General features: G+C 51.5%; 1 protein-coding gene across 1 annotated transcript in view; it reads left to right on the top strand.

Moving 5' to 3' along the window:
* The window catches only part of LOC118214425 (unconventional myosin-X-like), an 83,208-nt gene that overhangs the window by 54,676 nt on the left and 2,030 nt on the right, over window positions 1-26,502 (top strand). Inside the window, exons 13-33 of the mRNA XM_035394350.1 lie at window positions 269-393; window positions 1,156-1,270; window positions 7,630-7,736; window positions 9,760-10,269; window positions 10,418-10,451; window positions 11,244-12,011; window positions 15,103-15,226; window positions 15,726-15,969; window positions 16,084-16,179; window positions 16,502-16,595; window positions 16,692-16,747; window positions 16,961-17,103; window positions 17,413-17,607; window positions 17,990-18,147; window positions 19,075-19,198; window positions 19,623-19,920; window positions 20,597-20,804; window positions 22,430-22,566; window positions 22,921-23,044; window positions 24,575-25,084; window positions 26,217-26,408. Of these exons, the coding sequence (XP_035250241.1) occupies window positions 269-393; window positions 1,156-1,270; window positions 7,630-7,736; window positions 9,760-10,269; window positions 10,418-10,451; window positions 11,244-12,011; window positions 15,103-15,226; window positions 15,726-15,969; window positions 16,084-16,179; window positions 16,502-16,595; window positions 16,692-16,747; window positions 16,961-17,103; window positions 17,413-17,607; window positions 17,990-18,147; window positions 19,075-19,198; window positions 19,623-19,920; window positions 20,597-20,804; window positions 22,430-22,566; window positions 22,921-23,044; window positions 24,575-25,084; window positions 26,217-26,408 (4,362 nt within the window). The remainder of the gene's footprint in view (window positions 1-268; window positions 394-1,155; window positions 1,271-7,629; window positions 7,737-9,759; window positions 10,270-10,417; window positions 10,452-11,243; window positions 12,012-15,102; window positions 15,227-15,725; window positions 15,970-16,083; window positions 16,180-16,501; window positions 16,596-16,691; window positions 16,748-16,960; window positions 17,104-17,412; window positions 17,608-17,989; window positions 18,148-19,074; window positions 19,199-19,622; window positions 19,921-20,596; window positions 20,805-22,429; window positions 22,567-22,920; window positions 23,045-24,574; window positions 25,085-26,216; window positions 26,409-26,502) is intronic.

Genomic DNA, 26,502 nt, shown 5'->3' with positions numbered 1-26,502 from the left:
CGTGGACGGAACGTTGCCGTGGACGGAACGTTGCCGTGGACGGAACGTTGCCGTGGACGGAACGTCGCCATGGACGGAACTTCACCGTGGACGGAACTTCGCCGTGGACGGAACGTTGCCGTGGACGGAACGTTGCCGTGGACGGAACGTTTCCGTGGACGGAACGTTGCCGTGGACGGAACGTTGCCATGGACGGAACGTTGCCGTGGACGGACCCTGGCGGTTACGATCAATCAGTCCTCTGACTGGACTTTTTTCTGCTCGTTAGAATCCCAACCGGTTCGACCCGGAAGTGGTGCTGAACCAGCTGCGCTACTCCGGAATGCTGGAGACGGTGAAGATCCGGCGGGCTGGCTTTCCCGTCCGCAGAACCTTCCAGGACTTCTTCAGCAGGTACCGGAATTTCGAGGGGAGTGGGGGGGTGGCATGCTGTGCATGCAGTTTACTGGCACTGGACAGTGTCGCAGATCTCTGTCCTACACGGTTAAATGTTGGCTCTTTGTCCAAGTGTTTGCTTGTAAATGTACACAACATTAAAAGTGCTGTCCGGTCCTGAGGAGCTTCAACTGCATTTAACTTTACTTTATCATAACATTAGGTTAGATTGCTGTTTTCATAGTAGCTCTGTTTCTAGTAAGATTTTTTCCTATGTGAGAACTGAACTTTGTCTGTAAAACTACACACAAACACTGTTACAGTAAGCACGCACTGCAGATCACATGATTATGGTTTTATGGCACGGATAGCCATTTTATGAATAACTCCTAACCTCTGTCCCTTACCACAACTCTAGCTTTACCCCTAAACCAACTATTATAATTTTTATAAGTGTCCTTGATTTATGACAAATGTGAATTTCTGAAGTCGTCACATGACTCATAGAATTGCACAATTACCAGAGAGGGCGGGGGCAGGGGGGGTTTACTGCCTACTTGAAATGAAGGGTGACCAAAAGAACCTCTTAGAGGCCCTGATTATTAAAGCATAAACACATGTAGCATATATAAGACATATAAGATGCGATGTAGCTGAGCTGCGGAGCGCGAGCAGAGTCAGCTGACCCCTGACCCCTGACCCTTGACCCCTGACCCCATGCGGAGGAGCGACCGAAGCTTCTGTGTGACGGGACGTGTTCTCCGCCTGCTCGCTCTCCAGGTACAAGATGATCCTGCGGGACGGAGACCCCGCCGGCGACGAGAGGCGCAGATGCGTGGACCTGCTGGCCGCGTACGACGGCGCCCGGGCAGAGTGGCAGCTGGGAAAGACGAAGGTACGCGCGCGCCGACCCTTAACCTGCGACCCCTAACCCCTGACCCCCACCCGCCGCTCTTACCCAGCGCACTCACAGGTAGAGCTACACAGGTATGTAGCGGGTGACGAAGGTACGCACCCTGCGTGCGCAAGGGTGTACCAACCCTGACCCCTGACCCCTGACCTCTAACCCCTAACCCCCGCCTGCCGCTCTGGCCCAGCGCACAGACAGGTAGAGCTACACAGGTATGTAGCGGGTGACGAAGGTACGTGCGCTCTGCACGTGAGGGTGCGCCGACCCTTGACCTGTGACCTCTAACCCTAACCCCCACCCGCCGCTCTTACCCAGCGCACAGACAGGTACAGTTACACAGGTAGGGTTACAGGTACAGTCCCAGGAGATACGTACACCTCAGCCTAGGACTTACCCAAATCTCAGCTGGAACGTCTACCCGTGGCAGTATAGTGTAGTGGGTAGGGAACTGGGCTCGTAACCCGAAGGTTGGCGGTTCGGTTCCCAGGTAGGACGCTGACCTTGTACCCTTGCACACGATGCTCAGTCTGATTTGCTTCAGTATACATCCAGCTGTATAAAAGAGTTAATTATGTGAAAATGAGAAAGTTGTGTAAGGTAATGTGCATCCATAACAACCCTATGAACATGAACATGTGCTGCTATGACATGTTTTTAGAGGAAACCACCCCACCACACTAAAGAAGGGTTCTCATGCCAAAAAGCTACACCTTATCAGATGAAAACACAAAAGTGTGCAGCTTTGGCATCCTGGCTATATTAAAAACAGGAAATCTACCTTCTCATTGTGCTTATGGAGGTATTACTGCATAAAATATGTATGTGCTCTGCTATTTTCATCGCACTTATAGCACTGGAGTCGCATACGCTATGCAAGGTCAGTTAAGTGCATTGACAGTGCATTTAGGACAGATTTTACCATACCCCTTTAAAGTGCCAATGACCTTTTAACACCTGTCCTCATTTTACGTGTTTATGGTCATGTCCTTGTGTGTGTGTGTGTGTGTGTGTACACACGTGTGTGCGCCCATATTTTTGTGCCCACATTTCTTTCTGTATATTATACTGTTCAACACTGGGAGCTGGATACACTAAAAAAACATCAGAATCACGTTTTGCGTCGATAGAAAGAACTGAAAGACTGAAAGTCTGTTCTGTCCTGGTTTTATTTTATAACAGAGAGGGTGTTGCTCGTTTTGGATTACACTGCATTTTTATTTTATTTTATTTTTTGGCTGGAGGAAAAATCACCGCTTTGATTAACAGACGTTTTTCGCGTAGCGAACGGGCGCGTCATGGCCGCCGTGTAAGTAAAGGCAAAACAATCGTGTTCCTCTGCTTTTTTTTCTTTTTTTTTTTTTTTTAAAGGAACCCGTCTCAGGTTTCCTTTTGCACCCTTTTTTTTCGGTTGTGCTTTTCTCCCATTGTTCGTTGCGTTGTTTGTTCTTCGTTCTGCGGCTCTGCCTAGCGGAGTGGCCCGAGCAGGCCTTTTTCTCCGCGGCTCGGTGGCCGGGGCTGGGCGTGTTTTTCCAGCTGGGCTCCGTGTGTTTTGGGGGCTGTTATGAGGGCTCGGTGAAGTGCGCCGCGGGGGGGGGGGTCAGTGAAGTGGGCCACGGGTTGTCGCGGCTTGACCCAGCGTTGCCCCGACGACACGAGAGCAGGGTCAGGAGAGCAGACCGCAGGAGGTCAGCCGTCGCTCGCGCTGTTCACCAATTGGCTCGTGCAGTTATGTTCCTCTTGTGTTCGTGAGGCCCGCCAATGCGGGTGGGGGAGGGGGGGGTGCGCGGGGGCGGGTACCGGGACACTTTGTCCCAGGCCCAGGCCCAAGTGGAGCCCAGGGTACGGGGTGTAACCATTTTTTAATTTGTTACAAATTATATCGGGGGTGGGGCCCTCGCAATATAGTTCATCGTGGGGTGGGGTGGGGGCTTCCAATACATTTAATTTGGGGGGGGGGGGGTGTCACAATATATTTAATTCTTTGGGGGGGGGGGGGAATTCCCAGCTGTGGTGATGCTGTTTACATGAACGTGCCTTTGGCTTTGTGTGTTTCTCTGTGTGAACCCTTCTGCTCCTTCATCGGTCTGCAGTGGACAGATCTGCAGAAAAAAAACATTTTTCAAGGTTCTGATGGTTTCCTCTCTCTCTTGTTCTCATACCTCTCTCTGCCTCTGGACCCTGGCCGCGCTGTGAATCTGACCCGATTCACATTCAAAGCGGCTCGGTTTCTCCGGGCCGGTCCTGGTGAACTCTCGAACTCTTCGGTGGTTTGGCCGTTCGGCTGCTCTGGTTAGGATCAGCGCAGCTACGCTTGTGCCACCCACGCGGTTCTGTCCTCCAAAAGAAGGATTACAGTCCGGTCTCAGTGCGTACATTCACACCGCAAACCACACCGCTCCCCGGCCTGCCCCACATCCGTCCGTTCACCGCTCTTCCTCGCTCTTTCACTTTTATTTTCCTCCTCCGCCTGTGGCTGTTCAGTCAGCATTGGAGCGACCGAACGAGGAACATAACGAGGGTTAGGGCTAATGAGGAACATAAGGAGGAACATAATGAGGAACATAACGAGGAACATGATGAGGAACATAATGAGGAACATAAGGAGGGTTAGGGCTAATGAGGAACATAATAGGAACATAACGAGGGACCTAACGAGGGACCTAACGAGGGACCTAACGAGGAACATAATGAAGAACATAAGGAGGGTTAGGGCTAATGAGGAACATAACGAGGAACATGATGAGGAACATAAGGAGGAACATAACGAGGAACATAAGGAGGGTTAGGGCTAATGAGGAACATAAGGAGGAACATAACGAGGAACATAAGGAGGGTTAGGGCTAATGAGGAACATAAGGAGGAACATAACGAGGAACATGATGAGGAACATAAGGAGGAACATAACGAGAGACTGACTAGGGCCATGGTAACATACTAACATAATGCATACTACAGTGGGGTGAGTGTACAGTGAGCTCTATTAGAGACAGTGGCATGACCATGTCAGAGGACAGAGAGAAGGAGGGAGCGTGGAAAGAGAGGAAGAGAGAAGGAGAGAGAGACAAAGAGACGGCCTGTCAGGATGGGGGCGGGGCTGAGACCAGGTCCACGCTTCAGCTGCGACGCTTCTTTTGTTCTCTCTTTCGACCATCCCCCAACCCCCAACCCCCAACCCCCCCCCCCCCCCCAGGCACACCCCTGACTCACTCTATCTCACCCCCCTCTTCCTGTGTGTCAGCCATGCTCTTTGACCTCACGCCATTGATAGCTCCATCCTGGATAAAGTCAGTGTGTCATCACGCAACACAATAAATCTGGTCTGACGGCTTTTAGACATTAAATCTGAGATGAACTCCAGCCCCTGCAAAAAAAAAAAAAAAGACGTTTTCCTCCAAGGATTTTAGAGAGTGTAAATGATTAACTTCTACAATCTCTGTACTGCAGCTCTACAGACCTGAGGTGGGGGGGCGGGGGGGGTTAGGGTTAAGAGAAGCAGGAAGAGGCTATAAATAAGTCAGTCTTCCACCCCCCTTGAGTTCTTGAGTTCTTCAAGCCTAAGTGAAGCCAGCATGTCTGCTTGCCCTTTGCAGAATGAAGTGCAGGATTCTGTAGTCCCGTACCTATTTCTGAATGACCTGATTAGTAAACCTAAACTGTGCAAACGTCCTCTTCTTTCTTTGTTTTATCTCTCTCTCTCACACACATGCACATACACATGCAGGCGTGTACACACATAGAAGCATACACGGTCATACATATACACATGCAGGGTAACACATGAACATATGTGGACACACACATGCGCACACGCACGCACACACACTCACCTACACACACACACATGCACACATGCACAAACACACACACACACTCACCTGCACACACACACACACACACACACACTCACCTGCGCACACATGCACACACACACAAACACACACACACACACACTCACCTGCACACACATGCACACACTCACCTGCGCACACATGCACACACACACACACACATGCACACACTCTCTGCAGGCTTGAGTGTGCTGTGCCTGACTGGTTGTTCCACTCTAAAAAATTGTTATCTGCAGGGTCAGGGCAGCTTGGCTTCCATTACTTTTCGGTGTGAATCAGTGTGAGTCCGCTCTCATAAACATATCACAGTCTGGAATTTAGAGAGGTGTGAGGCGCACACCCTACACCAGGAGGAGGATTGCTCCAATCCCCTGAAACCTGAGCTCTTCCTGGGTGAGGCTTCACGGACCCCAAAGTGGGTGGAACATCGTCTGCATTCAGTGACTCAGTGACTCAGTGACTCGGTGACTCAGTGACTCGGTGACTCGGTGACTCGGTGACTCGGTGACTCAGTGACTCTGTGACTCGGTGACTTGGTGACTCAGTGACTCGGTGACTCAGTGACTCGATGATTTGAGTCAACCATAGTGCTTTTTCCTGTGGTGAACCTTGTTGATGGGTTATAGATTGAAAGCACGTGTCATCGCCATCCATTGTGGTGGTCGATGAGTTGTTCTTCCCCATCTTGAGATATCAGTTAGTTACACTGAGCTGAAGTGCTTCCTTAAAGACAGTCAGCTTCAGATGAGTAACACTAAATCCCAGAATTTCGTGACATTTCCTACAAAGTCCGAAACACTCAATTGTTAAGGTAGTGACTTGGCTGAGAAGTACGTTTCCTGGGGCTGTGTGTGTGTGTGTGTGTGTGTGTTTGTGTGCATACATGTGTGTGTCTTTGTGTCTATGTGTGTGTGTGTGTGTGTGTGTTTGTGTACGTATTTTTGTGTGTGTGTATGTGTGTGTGTGTGTGTGTGTGTATGTGTGTGTCTATGCATGTGTGTGTGTGTTTGTGTACATATTTTTGTGTGTGTGTATGTGTATGTGTGTGTATTTGTCAGGTTAAGGGCAAGTGTTGAGCCGGTATGGTGTGTGTAGGTTTGTGTGTGTGTGTGTGTACGCTTGTGTGCATTTGCCTTTGTCAGGTTAAGCGTTGGGCTGGTATGGAGTGGTGGGGGTCGGGGGTTGGGGGGTGTTGAGATGCAGGGAGGGGTGTGTGTTTCCTTCGCTGAAACAATCTGTGTGTAATTATATTTGTCCTGATTGTGACTACAGGAAGTGTGCTCTCAGGATTGGGGTCATGTGACGGGGGGGGGGGGGGGGGGGGGGTAGAAGGATGTGGAAGAGCGGACTCCCTCCTAATGTTTCGCTCACAGCCGTGCGTCACTGATTATGGGAACACATCTGGGCTGCCGGCTCCAGGAAAAGAGGCACAAGGGGTCACACGTCCAAGCGGCCATTTTGTCTTAGCCCTACTGCGTTAGGAGGGCTAGTGGGTCTGCTATATGCAGCTGAAAGTGTGGTGGGATCAGCCTTTGTTTTTAATAAATTGCCATACAGAAGTTCCCAGAATGCTTTGTGGGGTGTTATTTATTTGTGTTCCGGGGTGATTTTAAAGTGTAAGATCACACATGTGAGATTAGAATGTTCTTAACCGAACATTCTAATGCTGATCTCACAATCGCTGCCAGTAATTGAAGGCAACAAGGAGTTCTAGAACACTGACTTAGCTGCTTTTTGCAAAAAAACATTCCAAAAAGTCTGCTCGTCAAAAAAAGCGTTAGCTGGGTGTGGGACCCTTTTTGCATATCTTCGCTTTGGGCCCTATAAAGTTTCCATAAGTGAAAATGGAGTCAGCCAGTGTGTTTCACTGCTGGAGGAGGAGAACAGAACTCTCTTTACCGCAAATCCGTGACCACCCTCCACCCCCCCCCCCCCCACCCCCGCACCCCTTTGCCTGTTTAGTAACAGCTGTGGCGTCTGAAAATCTGCGCGTTGGAAAAGTGCGGTTGGCTCTGGGGCTCTAGGTCTCACTCACTCCCTCTCTCTCCGGGCGAGCGGCAGGCAGGGGAAGGGTTAAACGAGAACGCTGGGAGGGGGCGTGGCCTCTGCTTGTGAGAGAGCCAGGAGGGGGGCGTGGCCTGTGGCTTGGACTGGAGCCTCTCCCCGGCCCTCCCCCCCCCTCCCGCCTCCCCGGCCCTCCCCCCCCACCGCCTCCCCGGCGGTGTCTCACTGCAGAGCTGCCTGAGCGGGCCAGTAGCGCTGTGAGAGCCACAGCAGGAGCAGGATTACCCAGAACGCCGCCGGCCGAGGGCAATGGCGGAGTGCGCGAGCGCTGTCCTCTCCCTCAGAGACCGTCTGTCCGCGATCCCGCCGTCGCGTCGCGGGTCCGTCTGAAACCGCCGGGCTTTCGCTGCCCCCCCCCCCCCCCCCCCCGAGGAGAGCTAACACCGGGCCCTTCTTCTGCACCTCCCCCCTCACCCCCCCGCCCCCGCGCAGGTGTTCCTGAAGGAAGCGCTGGAACAGAGGCTGGAGAAGGAGAGAGAGGAGGTGCGGCGGGAGGCTGGCATGGTGATCCGAGCCCACATACTGAGCTATGTGGCAAGGTTAGTCTGTGTGTGTGTGTGTGTGTGTGTGTGTGTGTGTGTGTGTGTGTGTGTGTGTGAGTGTGTGTGTGTGTGAGTGAGTGAGTGAGTGAGAGTGTGTGTGTGTGAGTGTGTGAGTGAGTGTGTGTGTGTATGTGTGTGAGAGTGTGTGAGTGAGTGAGTGAGTGAGTGTGTGTGTGAGGGAGTTGGTGTGTGTATGTGTGTGAGAGTGTGTGATTGAGTGTGTGTGTGTGTGTGAGAGAGGGAGAGTGTGTGTGTGTGCGTCTAGATTTGTGTACATGTGTATGTTTGCATGTACTTGTGCACGTGTACTTAAATGGCTTTGTTAAGTGAACATGTATGCAAGTCCATGCGTGTCACTGTATATGCATGCATGTGACCATTTATGCATCCATGCAGGTGTGTTCATATGTACATACGTGTGTATAAACCTATGTGGCTTTTTGTGTATGAATATATGTGTTCGCGTGCAAGACCACGTGTGTGTGTGTGTGTGTGTGTGTGTGTGTGTGTGTGTGTGGTGTGAAAGGGAAAGAACACAAGAGTGTTACCTGTTCATCCTGTTGGTTTGCTTGCAGTTTAGTACAATGGAACTGAGCTATGCTTAAGTTGTGTCTCTTTTTACGAGAGAGCGCAGTGCTTCGGCTGTTTTTACTGAGCCCGGTTCAAACAAAGACACGCAGGAAGGCTGCAGACAGCGGCTGTGTGTGAATTGACCGGAATGTGAAAGCACTGTTTTGAGGAACGTGGATATTTTTCCCAGAATGAGTGAAGGAATCTGGGTCCGGAAAAAAAGCAGCTTGTTACGGATAAATAAAGTAAATGATCCCTGTGCTTATTGATAATATCTGAAACTGTCCCAGCATCCGTTAATATTCTACATGTCTTGTGTCTTCAGTAAGGATTTGTCATAGAAATAAATATTTAGAAATAATATTTATGGTGCTGTAGATTATTCTGAAGCATTGCAAAATAATTAATTGTTATTTGATATTCAGGTAAAGTTGAGAAAATCAGTATTTTACTGCAGTTGATAGCATGGATCCATAAAAAATTATGACATCGCGTGCCAAGGCTCTAGTCTTATGGCACGCTGTTCCGTTAACTTTCATCAGATTCCAACTCCTATAAAAGAGAATCACTTTTTGGGATTAAATCGTCTGCCCTTCATAGGGAGAAATGTTGAATGTGGGTGGGGGTTTGGGTGGGGGTGGGGGCGGGGGCGGGGGCGGGTGAAAAATGTGGGAAGTGATAAGGACTGGAGCGGATCTAGACTCAGCATGAGCCGGCTGGTGGGACTGTGCTCCGTGCCAGGTCTTAGAGATAACCCCCCCGATCACGTGACCTCTGTGGGTTTGTGTGTTTAAACTCTGCCCGGCCAGGGAGCAGTCATCACTCCCACGGAGGTATGTGACAGGATGCCCCGGGAGGTGTGAATTATCCTCGGTGGGGGGGTCGGGGTGGGGGGGGGGGGGGCGCAGGTCCGATATGGACAAGGTCGCATGTAGGAATCAAAGTGAGCTCGCCCTGCCCCCAATCATTTTCAGGAGCACGGGAAGCTGGTGGGGGTGGGGGCGGGGGGTGGGGGGGGGGGGGGGGCGTTGTGGCTGGACACAGTCCTGAGAGGTTTGGGGTGGGAGAGGGGGGCTGTAGTGACACTAAAACAAAAAGCCGACAGCTGCTCTTCCTGTCACTTGCTGCTCTGTGAAAAACGGTCCCTTAAAGGCGCGAGATGGCTAACGATGGCTAACAAAACTACGAGCCATTGTCCAAGTTAAATTTTCACCAGACTTGTGCTGAAAACCGTAGAGAAAACTTGCATTTGCACAAGCACAGCGAACGGCCAGCAGCTACGAAAGCTACGATTCTCTGAGCGCGGACCGTGAAGCGGGGTCTTGCCTCCGAGTTTGGGCGCCAGAAGAAGTGTTTTTTTTGTTTTGTTTTATTTAGGAGCTTTGAGAGGAACGTTTTAGTGACCCCAGGGCTGTGTGTGTGTGTGTGTGTGTGTGTGCCTCCCACACAGGAAGCACTATAAAAAGGTCCTGGCCAGCACCCTCACCATCCAGAAGAACTACCGCGCACGTTACTGGCGCCGAGCCTTCCTGCAGCTGCGATTCGCCGCGCTCGTCTTCCAGAAGCACCACCGCGGTCAGCTGGCCCGCAGCCTGTACCGCCAGCTGCGCGAGGAAGAGGAGAGGAGGAGGAGGAGAGAAGAGGAGGAGGAGGAGGAGAGGAGGAGGAGAGCAGAGGAGGAGGAGGAGAGGAGGAGGAGAGCAGAGGAGGAGCAGGAGAGGCTGAGGCAGCTGGAGCAGCAGCAGCAGCAGCAGCAGGAGGAGGAGCTGAAGAGGAGGCGGAAGGAGGAGGAGGAGGCGGAGGCTGAGCTGCTCAGGGTCCGGCAGGAAGAGGCGGAGCTTCTCAGGATCCGGCAGGAAGAGGCGGAGCTAAAGAAGAGGCTGGAGGCGGAGGAGTTGAGGGCCAGGCAGGAAGTGGAGGCGCAAGAAAAGCAGAAAGAGGAAGAGGAGAGAAAGAACGGGTAAGGAACGCCGTCTCTGATTGGTTCTTCTGGCTCCGCTGCTTTTGACCCGCATGCTGAAACCGGACCTTCGCAAGACGAAGAGCGTGTGTGTCTGGTTGTGTTTCTGTAGTGTGTAAACATTCGCTTCCTGTTCCTCTCCACACAGGCACAAAGTGGGAACAGATCTACTGGGTCCCCAGGTAATTTTCCATGTCATTTTTATTCAAAGGTTAAAACTGTATGTTTCTTAAAATTAGAAATTAAATCCGAAGCTGCTGTTTTTTTGCCAGTACTCCAGCCATCCCCGTGTTCCTCATTCTCCCATCCTGTATGAAGTCTCTCCCATATTTTCTTTCTCTCTATCCCTCTCCTTTACCCTCTTTATAACTATTTATACAACAATATTCTCCCTCTGTCAATACTCTCACTCTCTTCTCTTTACTGTCGCTCTCTCCTTTAACCTCTCTCTTTCTATCGATACACCCACTCTGTTCTGCCTGGCTCTCTGTACCCCACACTCTACCTCTCTCCGGACCCCTTCTCTCCCTCTCTTCTCTCTTTCTCTCTCCAGCTCTCTGTCCCTCTGCACACCTGTACTCCCACCCCCCCCCCTCCTCACCCCTTCTCCCCATAGGCGTAAGTTTCATTTCAGCCTTGGGGAAGGATGCACTGCTGGGTCACCTAGTCCAACGTACAGTCTTACAGGAATACTAGCTACGTCTAGGGACCAATTAATATGCTGGGTCACCTAGGCAAACGGCAGGTCTTACAGGCATACTGGCTAAGGCTAGTTACTGATTAATATGAAAATGATGTCTCCCTGTCTCCCCCCCAAACTAGTCAAACATGAAATCTCACAGGCATACTAGCTATGTCGAGGGACCAATGAATATGAAAATATTGGGGGTGACGTGTCCCTGTCTCCCCCCCAAACCTTCGCGCATGCCTGTCCCTCACATGTGTCCTGCTCTGTGCCCCCCCCCCCCCCTCAGGTGGGGGTGTCGGCGCTCCAGGGCCTGAGCCCCTGCGCCTCGGAGGAGGAGGCGCGGCAGATGGAGGAGATCCTGCGGCTGGAGCGGGAGATCGAGCGGCTGCAGAGGCAGCGCGAGGAGGGCGTGTCGCTCCTGTGCGGGACGTCCCGGTCGGAGCTGCAGCAGAGGCGCGCGGCGGAGATCCGGCGGCTGGAGAAGGAGGCGTCCCGCGTGGCCGCCGAGTTCGTGGAGCTGCTGGACTTCGGCGGCCTGGAGCGCTCCGCCTCCAGCGAGGAGAACCTGCACGACTCGCCCGACACCACCGCCCCGCTCGCCGAGGAGGAGGTGGACGAGGGCTTCCACGCGGAGGAGGAGGGTGTGCCCCTGCCCGACTTCCCCCCCCCGGCGCCCCCCCTGGACCAGGACATCTTCGCGGACCTGCCCCCTCCCCCGCCCGTCTTCACAGAGGGGGTGGTGTGCACCTCCTCGCCCGTACACCCCCCCATGGCCCCTGTCCCGCCCCCGCCCCCGGCCCCGCCCCTCATCGTGGGGGTAGGAGGAGGAGGAGGGTGGGGCGACGTCGCGGGCCGGGCCGGGTCCGGGAGCCTGCCCGACTCTGAGGAGCCCATCTACAGCACGCCGCTGGACGTGGAGTCGGACTACGACCAGGACGAGCTGGAGGAGGCGCTGGGCAGCTCCGGCGACGGTCACGTGACCGACGGGAAGGCCCAGCGCAAGTCCACCTGCACCTACAACAGCCTGGACTCGTACCGCGGCAGCTCCGACTCCGTAAGTCACGGACACCCCCCCCAGCCCCCCCCACCCCCCGCCCCCCCCCGCGCTTTCGCGGATCCCTGTAACAGCGACGCCATTGCGCCTTTTCGCCCGTCTCTGAGCTCAAGTGGCGGTTTTGCTTACCGTGTTTAAACACCACCTTCCGTGAGTCGCTTTTGGCTAAAAGCGCCCGCTAGCACTTAGCACGCTACGCGCTCACGCTGTCAGAATTTTAACGAGAGGTCGACTCCCGATAACGCCCCCCCCCCCCCCCCCTTACCCCCTTTCCCACGGTGGTAACACTCATTGCCCTGCATTCTGCACCGTCCTGGGTGCGAGGTTTTAGTCCCCTGCCCCCCTCCCCTCCCAAACATACCAGCGTACGGTCTCTGACTCCAGCGCTGGCACCGTTAGCATCGCGTGAATCATTCCCCACATTCCCGCTGGGCTGTGGACTCTGCGGTACTGATTAACTCTGTCCCGCTCTGCTGTTTCCTCGTCCGAAAGGCGCTTTCTCAGGTTGTGGATTTTTCCCGAATCAAGCCTTGTGCAGGACGTGCCTTGGTGGGACGCCCCCCTTTTGCACTCGCGTTGTTTTGGCTCGGCCTGCGTGACAAAACTATTAATTAGCTTGTCATGTTTAAGCACATGCTCTATGCTATATGGCTAGAACCTTCTGTGCAACTGGAAATGAGATTTTTCGGAGACGGTGGGTAAAAATGTGAATTTGAATTGCCAGAGAAGATGTTCGGTTTGACGCGTCAATCCCTCAAAGTCAAATATATTTATGCGATAAATGTAGCCACCGCTAATATATTTCCATGCGTGTGTTTTGCACACAGAGCTACTGAAGATGTCTCCGCAGCAGCGTGGGTCTAGTGAGGTTTTTTTAGCAGTCGATGTTGGTTTTTTTGTCCGTACAACTCTTGAGTCCATTCCCAGATTCTGTCAATCGCACAAAAGCTGTGGGAAACGCTGGGAAAACGTGTCGATTCAGCACCGTGTGAGAGAAAGCCAGGCTCATCCAGTGAGAGAGAAAGCCAGGCTCATCCAGTGAGAGAGAAAGCCAAGCTCATCGAGTGTGAGAGAAAGCCAGGCTCATCCAGTGAGAGAGAAAGCCAGGCTCATCCAGTGAGAGAGAAAGCCAGGCTCATCCAGTGAGAGAGAAAGCCAGGCTCATCCAGTGAGAGAGAAAGCCAGGCTCATCCAGTGAGAGAGAAAGCCAGGCTCATCCAGTGAGAGAGAAAGCCAGGCTCATCCAGTGAGAGAGAAAGCCAGGCTCATCCAGTGAGAGAGAAAGCCAAGCTCATCGAGTGTGAGAGAAAGCCAGGCTCATCCAGTGAGAGAGAAAGCCAGGCTCATCCAGTGAGAGAGAAAGCCAGGCTCATCCAGTGAGAGAGAAAGCCAGGCTCATCCAGTGAGAGAGAAAGCCAGGCTCATCCAGTGAGAGAGAAAGCCAGGCTCATCCAGTGAGAGAGAAAGCCAGGCTCATCCAGTGAGAGAGAAAGCCAGGCTCATCCAGTGAGAGAGAAAGCCAGGCTCATCCAGTGAGAGAGAAAGCCAGGCTCATCCAGTGAGAGAGAAAGCCAGGCTCATCCAGTGAGAGAGAAAGCCAGGCTCATCCAGTGAGAGAGAAAGCCAGGCTCATCCAGTGAGAGAGAAAGCCAGGCTCATCCAGTGAGAGAGAAAGTCAGGCTCATCCAGTGAGAGAGAAAGCCAGGCTCATTGAGTGAGAGAGAAAGCCAGGCTCATCCAGTGAGAGAGAAAGCCAGGCTCATCCAGTGAGAGAGAAAGCCAGGCTCATCCAATGAGAGAGAAAGCCAGGCTCATCCAGTGAGAGAGAAAGCCAGGCTCATCCAGTGAGAGAGAAAGCCAGGCTCATCCAGTGAGAGAGAAAGCCAGGCTCATCCAGTGAGAGAGAAAGCCAGGCTCATCCAGTGAGAGAGAAAGCCAGGCTCATCCAGTGAGAGAGAAAGCCAGGCTCATCCAGTGAGAGAGAAAGCCAGGCTCATCCAGTGAGAGAGAAAGCCAGGCTCATCCAGTGAGAGAGAAAGCCAGGCTCATTGAGTGAGAGAGAAAGCCAGGCTCATCCAGTGAGAGAGAAAGCCAGGCTCATCCAGTGAGAGAGAAAGCCAGGCTCATCCAATGAGAGAGAAAGCCAGGCTCATCCAGTGAGAGAGAAAGCCAGGCTCATCCAGTGAGAGAGAAAGCCAGGCTCATCCAGTGAGAGAGAAAGCCAGGCTCATCCAGTGAGAGAGAAAGCCAGGCTCATCCAGTGAGAGAGAAAGCCAGGCTCATCCAGTGAGAGAGAAAGCCAGGCTCATCCAGTGAGAGAGAAAGCCAGGCTCGTCAGAGTTAAGCATGGAGGTGGTGGGGAGTTTTTTTCTGGACCTCCATCTTCCTGTTCCAGTCCGATGAGACACACACATGGCCGACTTGTTTAGTCTCAGGCTTCCTGCACACGTGTTCCGCTGGAACAGCAGAGAGCAGAATCAGACTGAAACCACAAGGGGAATATCCACAAGCCGGCTACGCTCCTGAGCTCTGTCCAAAAACATCAGCTCACAACAGCAGGGCTTGAGTTCAGATCCCACTGGAGCATGGTTTGTTTTGGGCTCTGAAATCTGTGATTTACTTTGTATTGGCCCTGGCCCCTGCTACGCCGCTGACTGTGCTCACAGTAATGGGCTGTGCGGATTGATTGCCACTGTGATAACTGGATGTGAGCCAGTGCTGCCTAAAACTCTTAATTCTTTGGTCACACATTCTCGTCTCAGTGGTACAAACGGAGTATTTCTGCCAAAGTCAAGGTCCTTTTTTTCCGTTAGAAGCTGTGTTTACAGTCGGCAGCACCAAAAGCCTACACCATGAACCACGAGTCCCCTGCCTTGTAATCAGAGAGTTGAAAAACTGATCTGATGCCAAACAAAGCATCAGATCTACAGCTGATTTGAATTTTTAAAAAATGTAGGCACCAGAATGTTCAAAATGTTGTTCAGAACATATTTAATAGCATGGTACGTGTGGGGAGGGAAATTACTTGTGCAAAAGGAATGAAAAAGAAAGAGAGTTTTCCGGTTTACTCTACGGTTTTTGTCTTGAACAGTTTATCGACAGCGACGATGAGAACGACGGCTACGTGGACACGGACGAGGAGGTGTCCAACGGGCGCGCCAACGCGCTCAACGGGAGCGGGCCGCCCTACTTCCACAGCTACCTGTACATGAAGGGTGAGAGAGAGACCTCCGCAGCACTGCCACAGACACGGCAATGCTTCAAGTGTCACATTTATGTGATCCTGTCACAGACACGGCAATGCTTCAAGTGTCACGTTTATGTGATCCTCTCACAGACACGGCAATGCTTCAAGTGTCACATTTATGTGATCCTCTCACAGACACGGCAATGCTTCAAGTGTCACATTTATGTGATCCTGTCACAGACACGGCAATGCTTCAAGTGTGCAGGATCACCAATATGTGATTAGAATGTTCTGAACGGAACATTCCGATGTTGATGTAACAATCGCTGCTGGTGACCGGAAGCGACGGAGTTCTAGAACACTGACTTAGAATTTTGACAGAGACGTTACAACAAAAAAAATTCTACGGGTTAGTGAGATATTTTGTGCTGACGCGTGCACACGCAGTGTTTGGGCTCACCAATCGCAGCGCTCGATTGCCCGGTCACGTGACAGCTTGACGCGCGATTCGTCGCTCTCTCCCCCAGGCGGTCTGATGAACCCGTGGCGGCGGCGCTGGTGCGTGCTGAAGGACGAGACCTTCCTGTGGTTCCGGGCGAAGCAGGAGTCGCTGAAGTCCGGCTGGCTGTACAAGAAGGGCGGCGGCATGTCCACGCTGTCGCGGCGCAACTGGAAGATGCGCTGGTTCGTCCTGCGCGAGGCCAAGCTCATGTACTTCGAGAACGACAGCGAGGAGAAGCTCAAGGGCACCATAGACGTCCGCGCCGCCAAGTGAGAGCGAGCGCCGTCCGTCCGCGGGGTCTCGCGTTTAAAAAAGGGTTTCGTGCGTCGGTCCCGCTTCCGGGACGTCCCGTTAAAGCGGTTTCCTTCTGGGTCTGTCCGCAGGGAAATCGTGGACAACCACGAGAAGGAGAACGCGCTGAATATTGTGACGGAGGAGAGGACTTACCAAGTGTTTGCGGAGTCCCCGGAAGATGCCAGGTACATTTCTGCAGTTTATGAATCACAAAGTGACTCATCTAGTTTACCAGCCTTTAATTTATTTATATTTCTAATTTATGGTATAAATTTCAAATTTATGTCTTTAGAAATGTATGTGCTTCAAGAATCTCTGGACATGTTATTTTATGAGGGGTGAGGGAAATGGTTGAATAAGTTGAAGATTGTTCAGAGGTGACAAATGCCCTGTGCAAACATTCCCCCTGGTGGAAGGCCATGGTACTACACTGACCGAGGTCTGCTCTCCTGTGCTGGAATGTGTGCATTGTGCCCGTTGTTTACTCTCCCTGTTCTGTTTGCGCAGTGGATGGTTCAACGTGCTGAGTCGGGTCCACAGCGCCACCCCTGAGCAGCTGCTGGAGATGCAGCACGAGCAGGCCAACCCCAAAAACGCAGTGGTCAGTGTCACCTCGTCTCAAGACTACGTTTCCGTGGTGAAGGCAGACCAGGTCTTTTTAAAAACACCTCACCTCCTCCTTATTGCCTTCCAACAGGGAACGCTGGACGTTGGGCTGATCGACTCCGTCTGTGCTTCGGATAATCCAGACAGGTAAGATCTACTCATTTGTGGAGACTCCAAAAGTTACCTTAATAGAAATGTGGTTTGACCTTTTATCATAAATGTACCTTTGCATCGCATTGTTGGAAGTCCATGCACAAATTTGCCTGCATCGTTTTTTGGGACTATCCGAATTCTCTCTCAGACCAAAGCATGATTGGTTAGCTTGTTTCCATGGGTGTAATGTGACCAATGCTCTCGCAGGCCCAACTCCTTCGTGATCATCACGGCCAATCGGGTGATCCACTGCAACACGGACCTGCCCGAGGAGATGCACCACTGGATCAGCCTGCTCCAGAGGCCCAAGGGCGACTCCAGGGTGGACGGGCAGGAGTTCCTGGTCAGAGGTGAGTGTTTCGTGTGCTCTCGTGTGATAGGCTGCCTCGTGTTGAATTCTCGCTGTGATAGGCTGCCTCATGTTGAATTCTCGCTGTGATAGGCTGCCTCATATTGAATCCTTGCCTTGATAGGCTGCCTCATATTGAATCCTTGCTGTGATAGGCTGCCTCATGTTGAATTCTCGCCATGATGGGCTGCCTCATGTTGAATCCTCACTGTGATAGGCTGCCTCATATTGAATTCTTGCCGTGATAGGCTGCCTCATGTAGAATCCTTGCTGTGATAGGCCGACTCATGTTGAATCCTCGCTCTGATAGGCTGGCTGCACAAGGAGATGAAGTCTGGGGGGAAGAGCACCTCCCTGAAGCTGAAGAAGCGCTGGTTCGTCCTGAACAACAACTCGCTGGACTACTACAAGTCCTCGGAGCGCACCGCCTCCAAGCTGGGCACCCTGGTGCTCAACAGCCTCTGCTCCGTGGTGCAGCCCGAGGAGAAGGTCTTCAAAGAGACAGGTGTGTTCCCCCCGTTTGTCAGGAGCTCAGGGTGTGGTCGGGAATCTGGGCTGTGTATCCATGGTGACACAGAGCAGGGTGGGGTAACTGTAATTCTATTACTGTTTTTGTTATGTAGCATTTATTTTCTACATTTCTGCTTAAGAACAATGGCTTCTGCTACTCACTGGACTGGAAAAATGTTAGGATTTGCTTTAGTGGTTGGAAAGTGAAGCTTCATATACCCCAAAAAACGTTGGTCTGAATGTATCACAGTATTTTGCTTTGAGGCTCTTTAGACTCAGTGATTGCCAGAGCTCAGAAGCTCCACCCATTTCATGAGTACCCAAGGCTCCGCCCCCCCACTATTTTAATATTTATATAAATCTTTTTGTTATTTCAGGCTACTGGAACATCATAGTTCACGGGCGCAAGCACTCGTACCGCCTCTACACCAAGATGCTGAACGAAGCCATGCGATGGGCGTCCGCCATACAAGGCGTCATCGACAACAAGGTTCCCATAGAAACGCCCACCCAGCAGCTGATCCGGGACATTAAGGTACGCTCGCCCCGGGCCCGGGCCGCCCTGTCCTCGTGTTCCGTGTTCCACATTCCGCGTTCCGCGCTCAGTGTTCCGTGTTCCGCGTTCAGTGTTCCGTGTTCCGTGTTCCGTGTTCTGTGTTCCGCGTTCCGCCAGGCAGAGGGCCTTCACACTGAACGCCGTCTTCTCCTCATAGGCTCGCGGCGTGTCAGACGCGGCGGCTTCGTTTCCGCCAAGGAAGCGTGCGCCGCTACCGGCTCTGTTTTGGGCCAGAGACGCACACTGTAGTTGAGAGGGAGAGAGAGAGAGAGAGAGAGAGAGAGACAGAGAGGTACTGGAGGCCTCGCTCGCTCTGTGTGGCTTGTGGACAGCAAAACCTCTCCAATCCTCTCCAATCCTGTTGTTTTATTTTTGTTGTTTTTCAGTAAAGACTCTCTTGCATCTCTTCTCTATGTTTTCAAGGTCTTTAACGGTGTGTGTTTTTTAGTGTGCTGTGGCTCTTCATACCTTTTGGTAGTGATTCCTTTTTTAGAGTTTCTGTTGGATTTCGATGAGATATTGTCATGTAAATTGCAAGCTATTGTTATTACGTGTTTACATTGGGGAGACACACACACAATGTAAAGTCATTTCTGTAGCTTTTGTGGATTTCAACTGGGGAACTGAAACCTGGTTCCTTAACCACAACAGCACACTTGTTGCTTATCATGTGCTTATCATAGTTCCTCCACTGAAATAGGTCAACATCGTTTCTCCCTGGTGTGGTCTGTTCCTCTCATGGTTTCCATTCTGACTTTGTTTGACGATGGTTATCTCTTCCTCTGTGTGAAAGGCCTGCTCGTGTTTGTGCAGGAACACTCCCGTGTTCGAGACACATGGGGCATGAGCCTGAACGGGCGAGGGATTTGCGTGACCCCTGACCTTTCCCCTGTGCCCCCCCTGCAGGAGAACAGCCTGAACCCGGAGGCAGTGGAGCAGACGTATCGGAGGAACCCCATCCTCAGATACACCCAGCACCCCCTGCACTCCCCCCTACTGCCCCTGCCCTACGGAGAGGTCAACGTCAACCGTGAGTCACCACCCCCCCCCCCCCCCTCTCCCCACCACCAGCCCGGCCTACAACCCCACCACTGCAGGGACACACCACACCTCCAGCTGGAGAAATACTGTCCCTCCTGTTCCCCTTTCTCCTTTCCCTTTTCCTTTTTCTCTGTGTAGAATCCTCTTTTTCTCTTTCTTTCTCTCACTCTCACACTCTCTCTTTCTGACTTATGCCGAATTCTGTCTGTTTCACTTTCAGTTTGCTTTATTGCTACATCAGAATGACTTGTAAAAAACAGCAATCTAAAGAGTAAGGCTAAGTTTTAGTCCTGCTTCCGCTTTCTTTGCCCCTGAGTAGAATTGTTTTTAGACCGCAAAACTGCATATATTAATATCTCTCTCTCCTCTCTCCCTCTTTCTTTCCCCCTTCTCTCTCTCTCTCTGTTCTGCAGTCCAAAAAGAGAAGGGCTATGCCAGCCTGCAGGACGAGGCGGTGAGGATGTTTAACTCCCTGCAGGAGATGGAGGCGGTGTCCGACCCCGTGCCCATCATCCAGGGCATCCTGCAGACGTGCCAGGACCTGCGGGCGCTGCGTGACGAGGTCTACTGTCAGCTGATCAAACAGACCAATCACGTCCCGCAGCCCAACAGCTCGGCCAATCGCGCGCACTGGCACCTGCTCACCTGCATGAGCTGCACCTTCCTGCCCAGCCGAGCCATCCTGCGCTACCTCAAGTTCCACCTCAAGAGGTATACGCTCGCTCCCATCATGCACCTCTTTCTGTCAGATGGATGGGCACCCATCAAACCAATTTCCAGATGTACAGCATCTGTGTTAACATAGACACTCTTACTTCTGTCTTTGATTAATCAAACTGTACAAGAAAGATATAGAGGCTCTGGAAAAGGTTCAAAGAAGGGCAACTAAATTGGTTCCTATTATGAAAGATAAAAGTCATGAGGGAAGACTTAAGATGCTTAATCTCTTCAAGCTTAGTAAAAGGGGACTTTTGATTGAGGCTTTTAAATTCATAAAAGTGGTTTAAAAAAGTGAACTAAAAGAGTTTCTTCAGGTTGAGTTCTCTCAGTAGAATGAGGGGACATAAATATAAATGAGCAAAAGGTAAATTCCGCTCAGACATTAGAAAGTATTTCTTCACACAGAGAGTAGTTGCAGTGTGTAATAGCTTGCCGAGTCGATGCAGAAATTCTGGGGACTTTTCATGACCAGGCTTGATACGGTGCTAGATGCTATCTAGTTTGTAGGTAAATTATGAGCACAAGGTACACTTTAGTGGTAGGAAAATGGTGAGCATTGTTGGGCTGAATGGCCTGCTATCCTCATTATGTTATGTTATCTCATGTTATGTCATGTCATGTCATGTACCCCCATGATTAATTGTACATCTTTCGTGTGATTGGCCAGGGTCAGGGAGCAGTTTTCTGGGACGGAGATAGAAAAGTACGCCCACTTCATTGGTGAATCGCTGAAGAGGACCAAGTCCAGGGAGTATGTTCCCTCTCAGGAAGAGATCGCCGCCCTGCTGACCCGGCAGGAGATGACCACGACGGTTTACTGCCACGGAGGAGGGTCCTGCAAAATCTCCATCAACTCACACACCACCGCTGGGGAGGTACGTGCCAGTGTCCAGCCCCCCCATCCCCTATCCCCTAACCCCTATTCCCTATTACCCATCCTCCATCCCCTATCCCCTGTCCCCTATCACACACACCACCGCTGGGGAGGTACGTGCCAGTGTCCAGCCCCCCCATCCCCCATCCCCTATCCCCTGTCACACTCATCCAGCTGTTCAACAAATCCAGCATGTTCCAGTTCCTGAGAACACTCAGCTTTGTTTGCTATCAGTTCCAAAAAAACAGGCAAAATTTTTATTTATGGACGACTTATTTATTTATAGACAGCCAAAATATCAGCCAATGTTTGACAGAACCAGATAGTCAGAGTAATCATTCTAGATTAATTCATAAAACTCTGTGGCATCTTTGTAGGAAACATATGCACCAAATTAAAGAAGTATTTTCACCCCTCAAAACAAAAAAAATTATTTATAAAAAATAATTTAAAAAAATAAAATGAAACATAGAGGTTTTGTTTTTTGAAACCCGACTAGTTCACCTTTTCACACCTTTGACATTGCCGTGCCCAGTCTAAATTCTTAAGTGTTCAACATGCTTGTGATACCATTACCCTCACAATACTGGCATAGAAATGCAAACCATAATAATCCCTCTTTCAACGACTCACCCTAACTGCCATCTATTCACCTTCCACCAACCCCCCCACCCCCTCCACTCCATTCAGCTGATCTCCTGCTGCCCTCTCTTTCTAATGTAAATTTATCTTTATGTTATATATAAATATATTGCTTTCTAATGTAAGTGCAGTCCTGCTGCTAATCAAGACAACCCATGTGACTAGTTACCCTCCTACCCCTCCTCCTCCTGCATTGACACCCATTTTATTTGCCAGTCGGGATTTTATAAAGCCACAAAATGGTGATATCTTTTTAAAATGTGTCACTGCTGTTAGGAGGAGTCACCTTTTCTATGTTTTGATATCAAATAGAGACATATACACAAATCTCTAAAATGAAAGGGATCGGATAGTGATGTTCTTTTATTTGGAGATATGTAGGAAAATATATATTTCATACCTCGTGTTATAAAAGAGGACATGCTGGGGAAAGCAAAAGTCTCCATATTGTGCTGTTCTTGGTGGGCGTAGCTGCAATTCCACATACGCCACGGCGAGCCCTCTTTTGTCTCGGTCACACACGTTTGCATATTTATGAAATGACAGGTCTGTGCTGTGTGTAAACACGCTCCAGAGTGTCACCACACCCTCCCGTTCCTCAGCCTTCCTGGCTTCGGGAGATCGCCCGCCACTTCCTCCAACAGCCAAGACACGGCTGAAACTCCCATGTGACCCGTGGGCCCTGTATCGCAAAGCAGGGTGACTGAGTTAGCGGAATAAACACACTAAAGTAAATAGCCGGAACCCTCCCAAATCTAGAACAAGAGCTGTTCCGGGTTTTATTCTGTGCAGTTATCCAGCTGACTCAGCTAATCCTGCTTTGTGAAACGCCACCCTGAACTGGTTTTCTATTCGTGCAGCTAACCCACGGCGTCCATTTACATTCCCTGTTCAGTCTGTCTGGAGTGGCTGGGCCATGTCAGGCGGCGTTGTCCTGATGTTGTCCCTGCGTTGTCCTGATGTTGTGCTGACGTTGTTCTCCAGGTGGTGGAGAAGCTGATTCGGGGTCTGGCCATGGAGGACAGCAGGAACATGTTCGCCCTCTTCGAGCACAAAAACTGCACTGACCGGGCCGTGGAAAGCCGGGTCATTGTGGCTGATGTCTTGGCCAAGTTCGAGAGGTAGATTATTATTTTTGGGAGTTCAGGCCTGGGTTTTTTTTTGTTGCCCAGTTACATTGTTAAGCATCTTTGTGACAGTGTCTCTTTAAAAAGCACTTTCCAAACAAAGTTGAGGGCGGTAGTATCTTACAAACCCACTGATCACCTGAAGCCTTCGGGTTACCTCTCATTTACCTCTGCAACGTATTCTCAGGACTGCCATTGTACTGTTAGCAGTATATTTCCATTGTGAAAATTTGGGCATCAGTAATCAAATTTTGTGACACGTCATTTAGAAATCGCCTTTAGCAGGTCAAATGGGTACACGTACGCAAATGTGTTCTTTTGTGACTTACCATGGGGCTGTTTAACCAGGCTGGCAGGCAGTGAGGAAGAGGAGGAGGAGGGACAGTGGCGGCTGTATTTCAAACTCTACTGCTTCCTGGATGTGGAGAGTGTTCCTAAGGAAGGGGTGGAGTTTGCCTTCATGTTTGAGCAGGTGAGGTCATCCCTCAGATGTCGGTCTGGTTTAAGAACTGAAATAGCCTTATGTGAAATGCACATAAGTACAATTACAAATAATGCTTTTCTGCTATTATACATTTTACTCAACTGTTGCTTTTTTGTAACCCTCCAATTTGAGTTCAGCATTTGTGTGAATCTGAGTTCATACAAATCCATGAGAAAGCAAAGGCTGAAGACAATTAGGGCTATTTGATAGCCAGGTGAAAGGGATGAGATGTTTGTAAAATGAGAGGCTGAAGTAAACTAATGGTATTAAGGAAGTTTGGAAAATGCAGGTTTTGATGTACAGTACAGCAATGAGAGTGATATGATTGGAGGAGGTAATTCCTTAGATGTTGGATGTACGAGGTCAGGGCTGCCCAACCCTGTTGCTGGAGATCTACCGTCATGTAGGTTTTTACTCCAACCCAAACGAAGCACACCTCATTCAACAGCTAGAGATCTCATTGAGCTGCTCGTTAGTAGCAGCAGGTGTGCCAAATTTGTCTTGAAGTGAAAACCTTACAGGACAGTAGATCTCCAGGAGGACGGCTGGGCAGCCCTGCCACTAGAGCAAGCGCCCAAGGCAGATCTCAGAAAATGCACTAGTCTAGTGTGCAGTAACCATTCAGCTGTGCGTGTGGAGTGTAGATACTTGTAGAGGAGTGTGGACTCATGTAGGGGAGTGTGGACTCTTGTAGGGGAGTGGGGACTCATGTAGGGGGGTGTGGACTCTTGTAGGGGGGTGTGGACTCATGTAGGGGGGTGTGGACTCTTGTAGGGGGGTGTGGACTCATGTAGGGGGGTGTGGACTCGTGTAGGGGAGTGTGGACTCGTGTAGGGGAGTGTGGACTCATGTAGGGGGGTGTAGGGGGGTGTGGACTCTTGTAGGGGAGTGTAGGGGGGTGTGGACTCGTGTAGGGGAGTGTGGACTCGTGTAGGGGAGTGTGGACTCATGTAGGGGAGTGTGGACTCTTGTAGGGGAGTGTAGGGGGGTGTGGACTCGTGTAGGGGAGTGTGGACTCGTGTAGGGGAGTGTGGACTCATGTAGGGGAGTGTAGGGGGGTGTAGGGGGGTGTGGACTCTTGTAGGGGAGTGTAGGGGGGTGTGGACTCGTGTAGGGGGGTGTGGACTCGTGTAGGGGGGTGTGGACTCATGTAGGGGAGTGTGGACTCGTGTAGGGGGGTGTGGACTCGTGTAGGGGGGTGTGGACTCATGTAGGGGAGTGTGGACTCTTGTAGGGGGGTGTGGACTGATGTAGGGGAGTGTAGACTCATGTAGGGGAGTGTGGACTCATGTAGGGGGGTGTGGACTCGTGTAGGGGGGTGTGGACTGATGTAGGGGAGTGTGGACTCATGTAGGGGAGTGTGGACTCATGTAGGGGAGTGTGGACTCTTGTAGGGGGGTGTGGACTCGTGTAGGGGAGTGTGGACTCATGTAGGGGGGTGTGGACTCGTGTAGGGGGGTGTGGACTCATGTAGGGGGGTGTGGACTCGTGTCTTACTCACGGGTTTGTGCTCCACAGGCTCACGAGAGCCTGATCAGCGGCCATTTTCCCGCGCCGGAGGAGACGCTGCAGCACCTGTCGGCCCTGCGGCTGCAGTACCTGCACGGGGACGCGGTGCGGGGCAGCTGGAGCCTGGACCACATCTACCCCGTGGGGCGCCTGCGCGCCCGCATCCTGCAGTCCACCAAGGCGGGCGGGGCGGTGGGCGCGATGGCGGGCTCGGGGGCGGGGCCGGGGGCGGGCCCGGGGGCGGGCCCGGGGGCCGGCCACACCCTGGAGCGGCGGAGGACCAGCTTCCTGGACGGCACGCTGAGGCGGAGCTTCAAGACGGGCTCCGTGCGGAGGCAGCGGGCGGAGGAGGAGCAGATGCTGGAGATGTGGGTGAAGGAGGAGACGTCGGCCACCCGCGCCAGCGTCCTGGAGAAGTGGGGCCGCCTGCAGGGCCTGCCCCAGCACCAGGCCATGCTCAAGTACATGGCCGTCGTCAAGGAGTGGCCCGGTTACGGGTCCACCCTCTTCGACGTGGAGGTGAGGGGCGGAGCTCTTGGGACAGTGGTCACACACCGCACACACTCAGAAATAAATGTGCAGGTATATTTGTTGTTCTTTAGGGAACAACAATTTGCTAGATGTACCCTGAAAGTACAATAATGTTCTATTTGGGCAATGAGAAGTACAATTTCCAAGGAAAAAAAAAGCACAAATGAATTATGTATTGTTAGCTAGGGGGTACAATTTTATGTATGTATAGGGTACCACTCCAGCGACAAGCGTTTTTACGTTTATAGGCACTTCTTAATTCGTGAAAAACATACATATGATGCACCCACTTGTCTCAAAATATAAGCCAGCTGATGGGAATATCAGTGTTTGGACAGGACAGACATGCCCTATGATGCATAGCAAAAGATTGGAGACTACATGTTCTGCATATAGCCTAAAGCAAATTAAATCCAAATGCGTCCAATTAAAACTCTGAAGGGTTAAAGTATTTGCGTATCAGTTTGCATTATAAAAACCATGGAGTTCCAAATTTACATTCCGATTGGGGAGTTTTTCTCTTTCACCTCTGTTGCCCTCTTTGTGCAGGTTCAGGCCTGGGTTTCGCCCAATTTTCTCTTCCGGCTCTTCGTTTCCGCCATAAAAACGTCTTTGTAGCGGTGTCTCTGTGAATAAAATTGAATTGAATTGAAAAATCGGCGAACTCGAGTTCTGGTAGCGTCCTGCTAACTTAAGGCACTCGCCAAGTTTTATCGTCGTTCTTGCACATTTTGGTGCCCGTCAAGAAAGTCGGTTAAAATGGTGAACCCAGACAGCTTGGACTAGGCAGCTGGTGGGAGATCTCACCAGGGCCGCCTTCGGGAGGGGGGGGGGGGGGGCTGATTGGGGGGGGGGGGGGGGGGGGCAACCAGGTACATTTTCCTGGGCCCTGGAGGAGGTGGGGGGCCAATGGTCTAAGAAAAAGTTGTATGAAGTTGTATGCTGTGTAAAAGTTGTGTAAGTCGCTCTGGATAAGAGCATCTGCTAAATGCCTGTAATACAATGTAATATTATTGTGACATTGGGAATTTGCTCCCAGGATGTGACCGTGTCTTATTTCCCCTCAGTGTAAGGAAGGGGGGTTCACTCGGGATGTGACTGTGCCTTATTTTCCCCGCAGTGTAAGGAAGGGGGGTTCCCCCACGACCTGTGGCTGGGCGTGAGTGCGGAGAACGTGTCCGTGTACAAGCGGGGGGAGCCCCGACCCCTGGAGACCTTCCCCTACGAGCACATCGTCTTCTTCGGGGCGCCTCAGGCCAGCACCTTCAAGATAACCGTGGATGAGAGAGAGCTGTGCTTCGAGACCCCACTGGTAGAGCCACATACCTGCATCACTATCCCATAATACCCGCTACAGCACACCTTAGTCACGCTGATTTAGACTGTGAGATAATATTAAACTGAAA

The sequence above is a fragment of the Anguilla anguilla genome, chromosome 15, assembly GCF_013347855.1.
Source record: "Anguilla anguilla isolate fAngAng1 chromosome 15, fAngAng1.pri, whole genome shotgun sequence".
Taxonomy (NCBI): Eukaryota; Metazoa; Chordata; class Actinopteri; order Anguilliformes; family Anguillidae; genus Anguilla; species Anguilla anguilla.
This window is presented reverse-complemented; position numbering and strand designations above follow the sequence as displayed.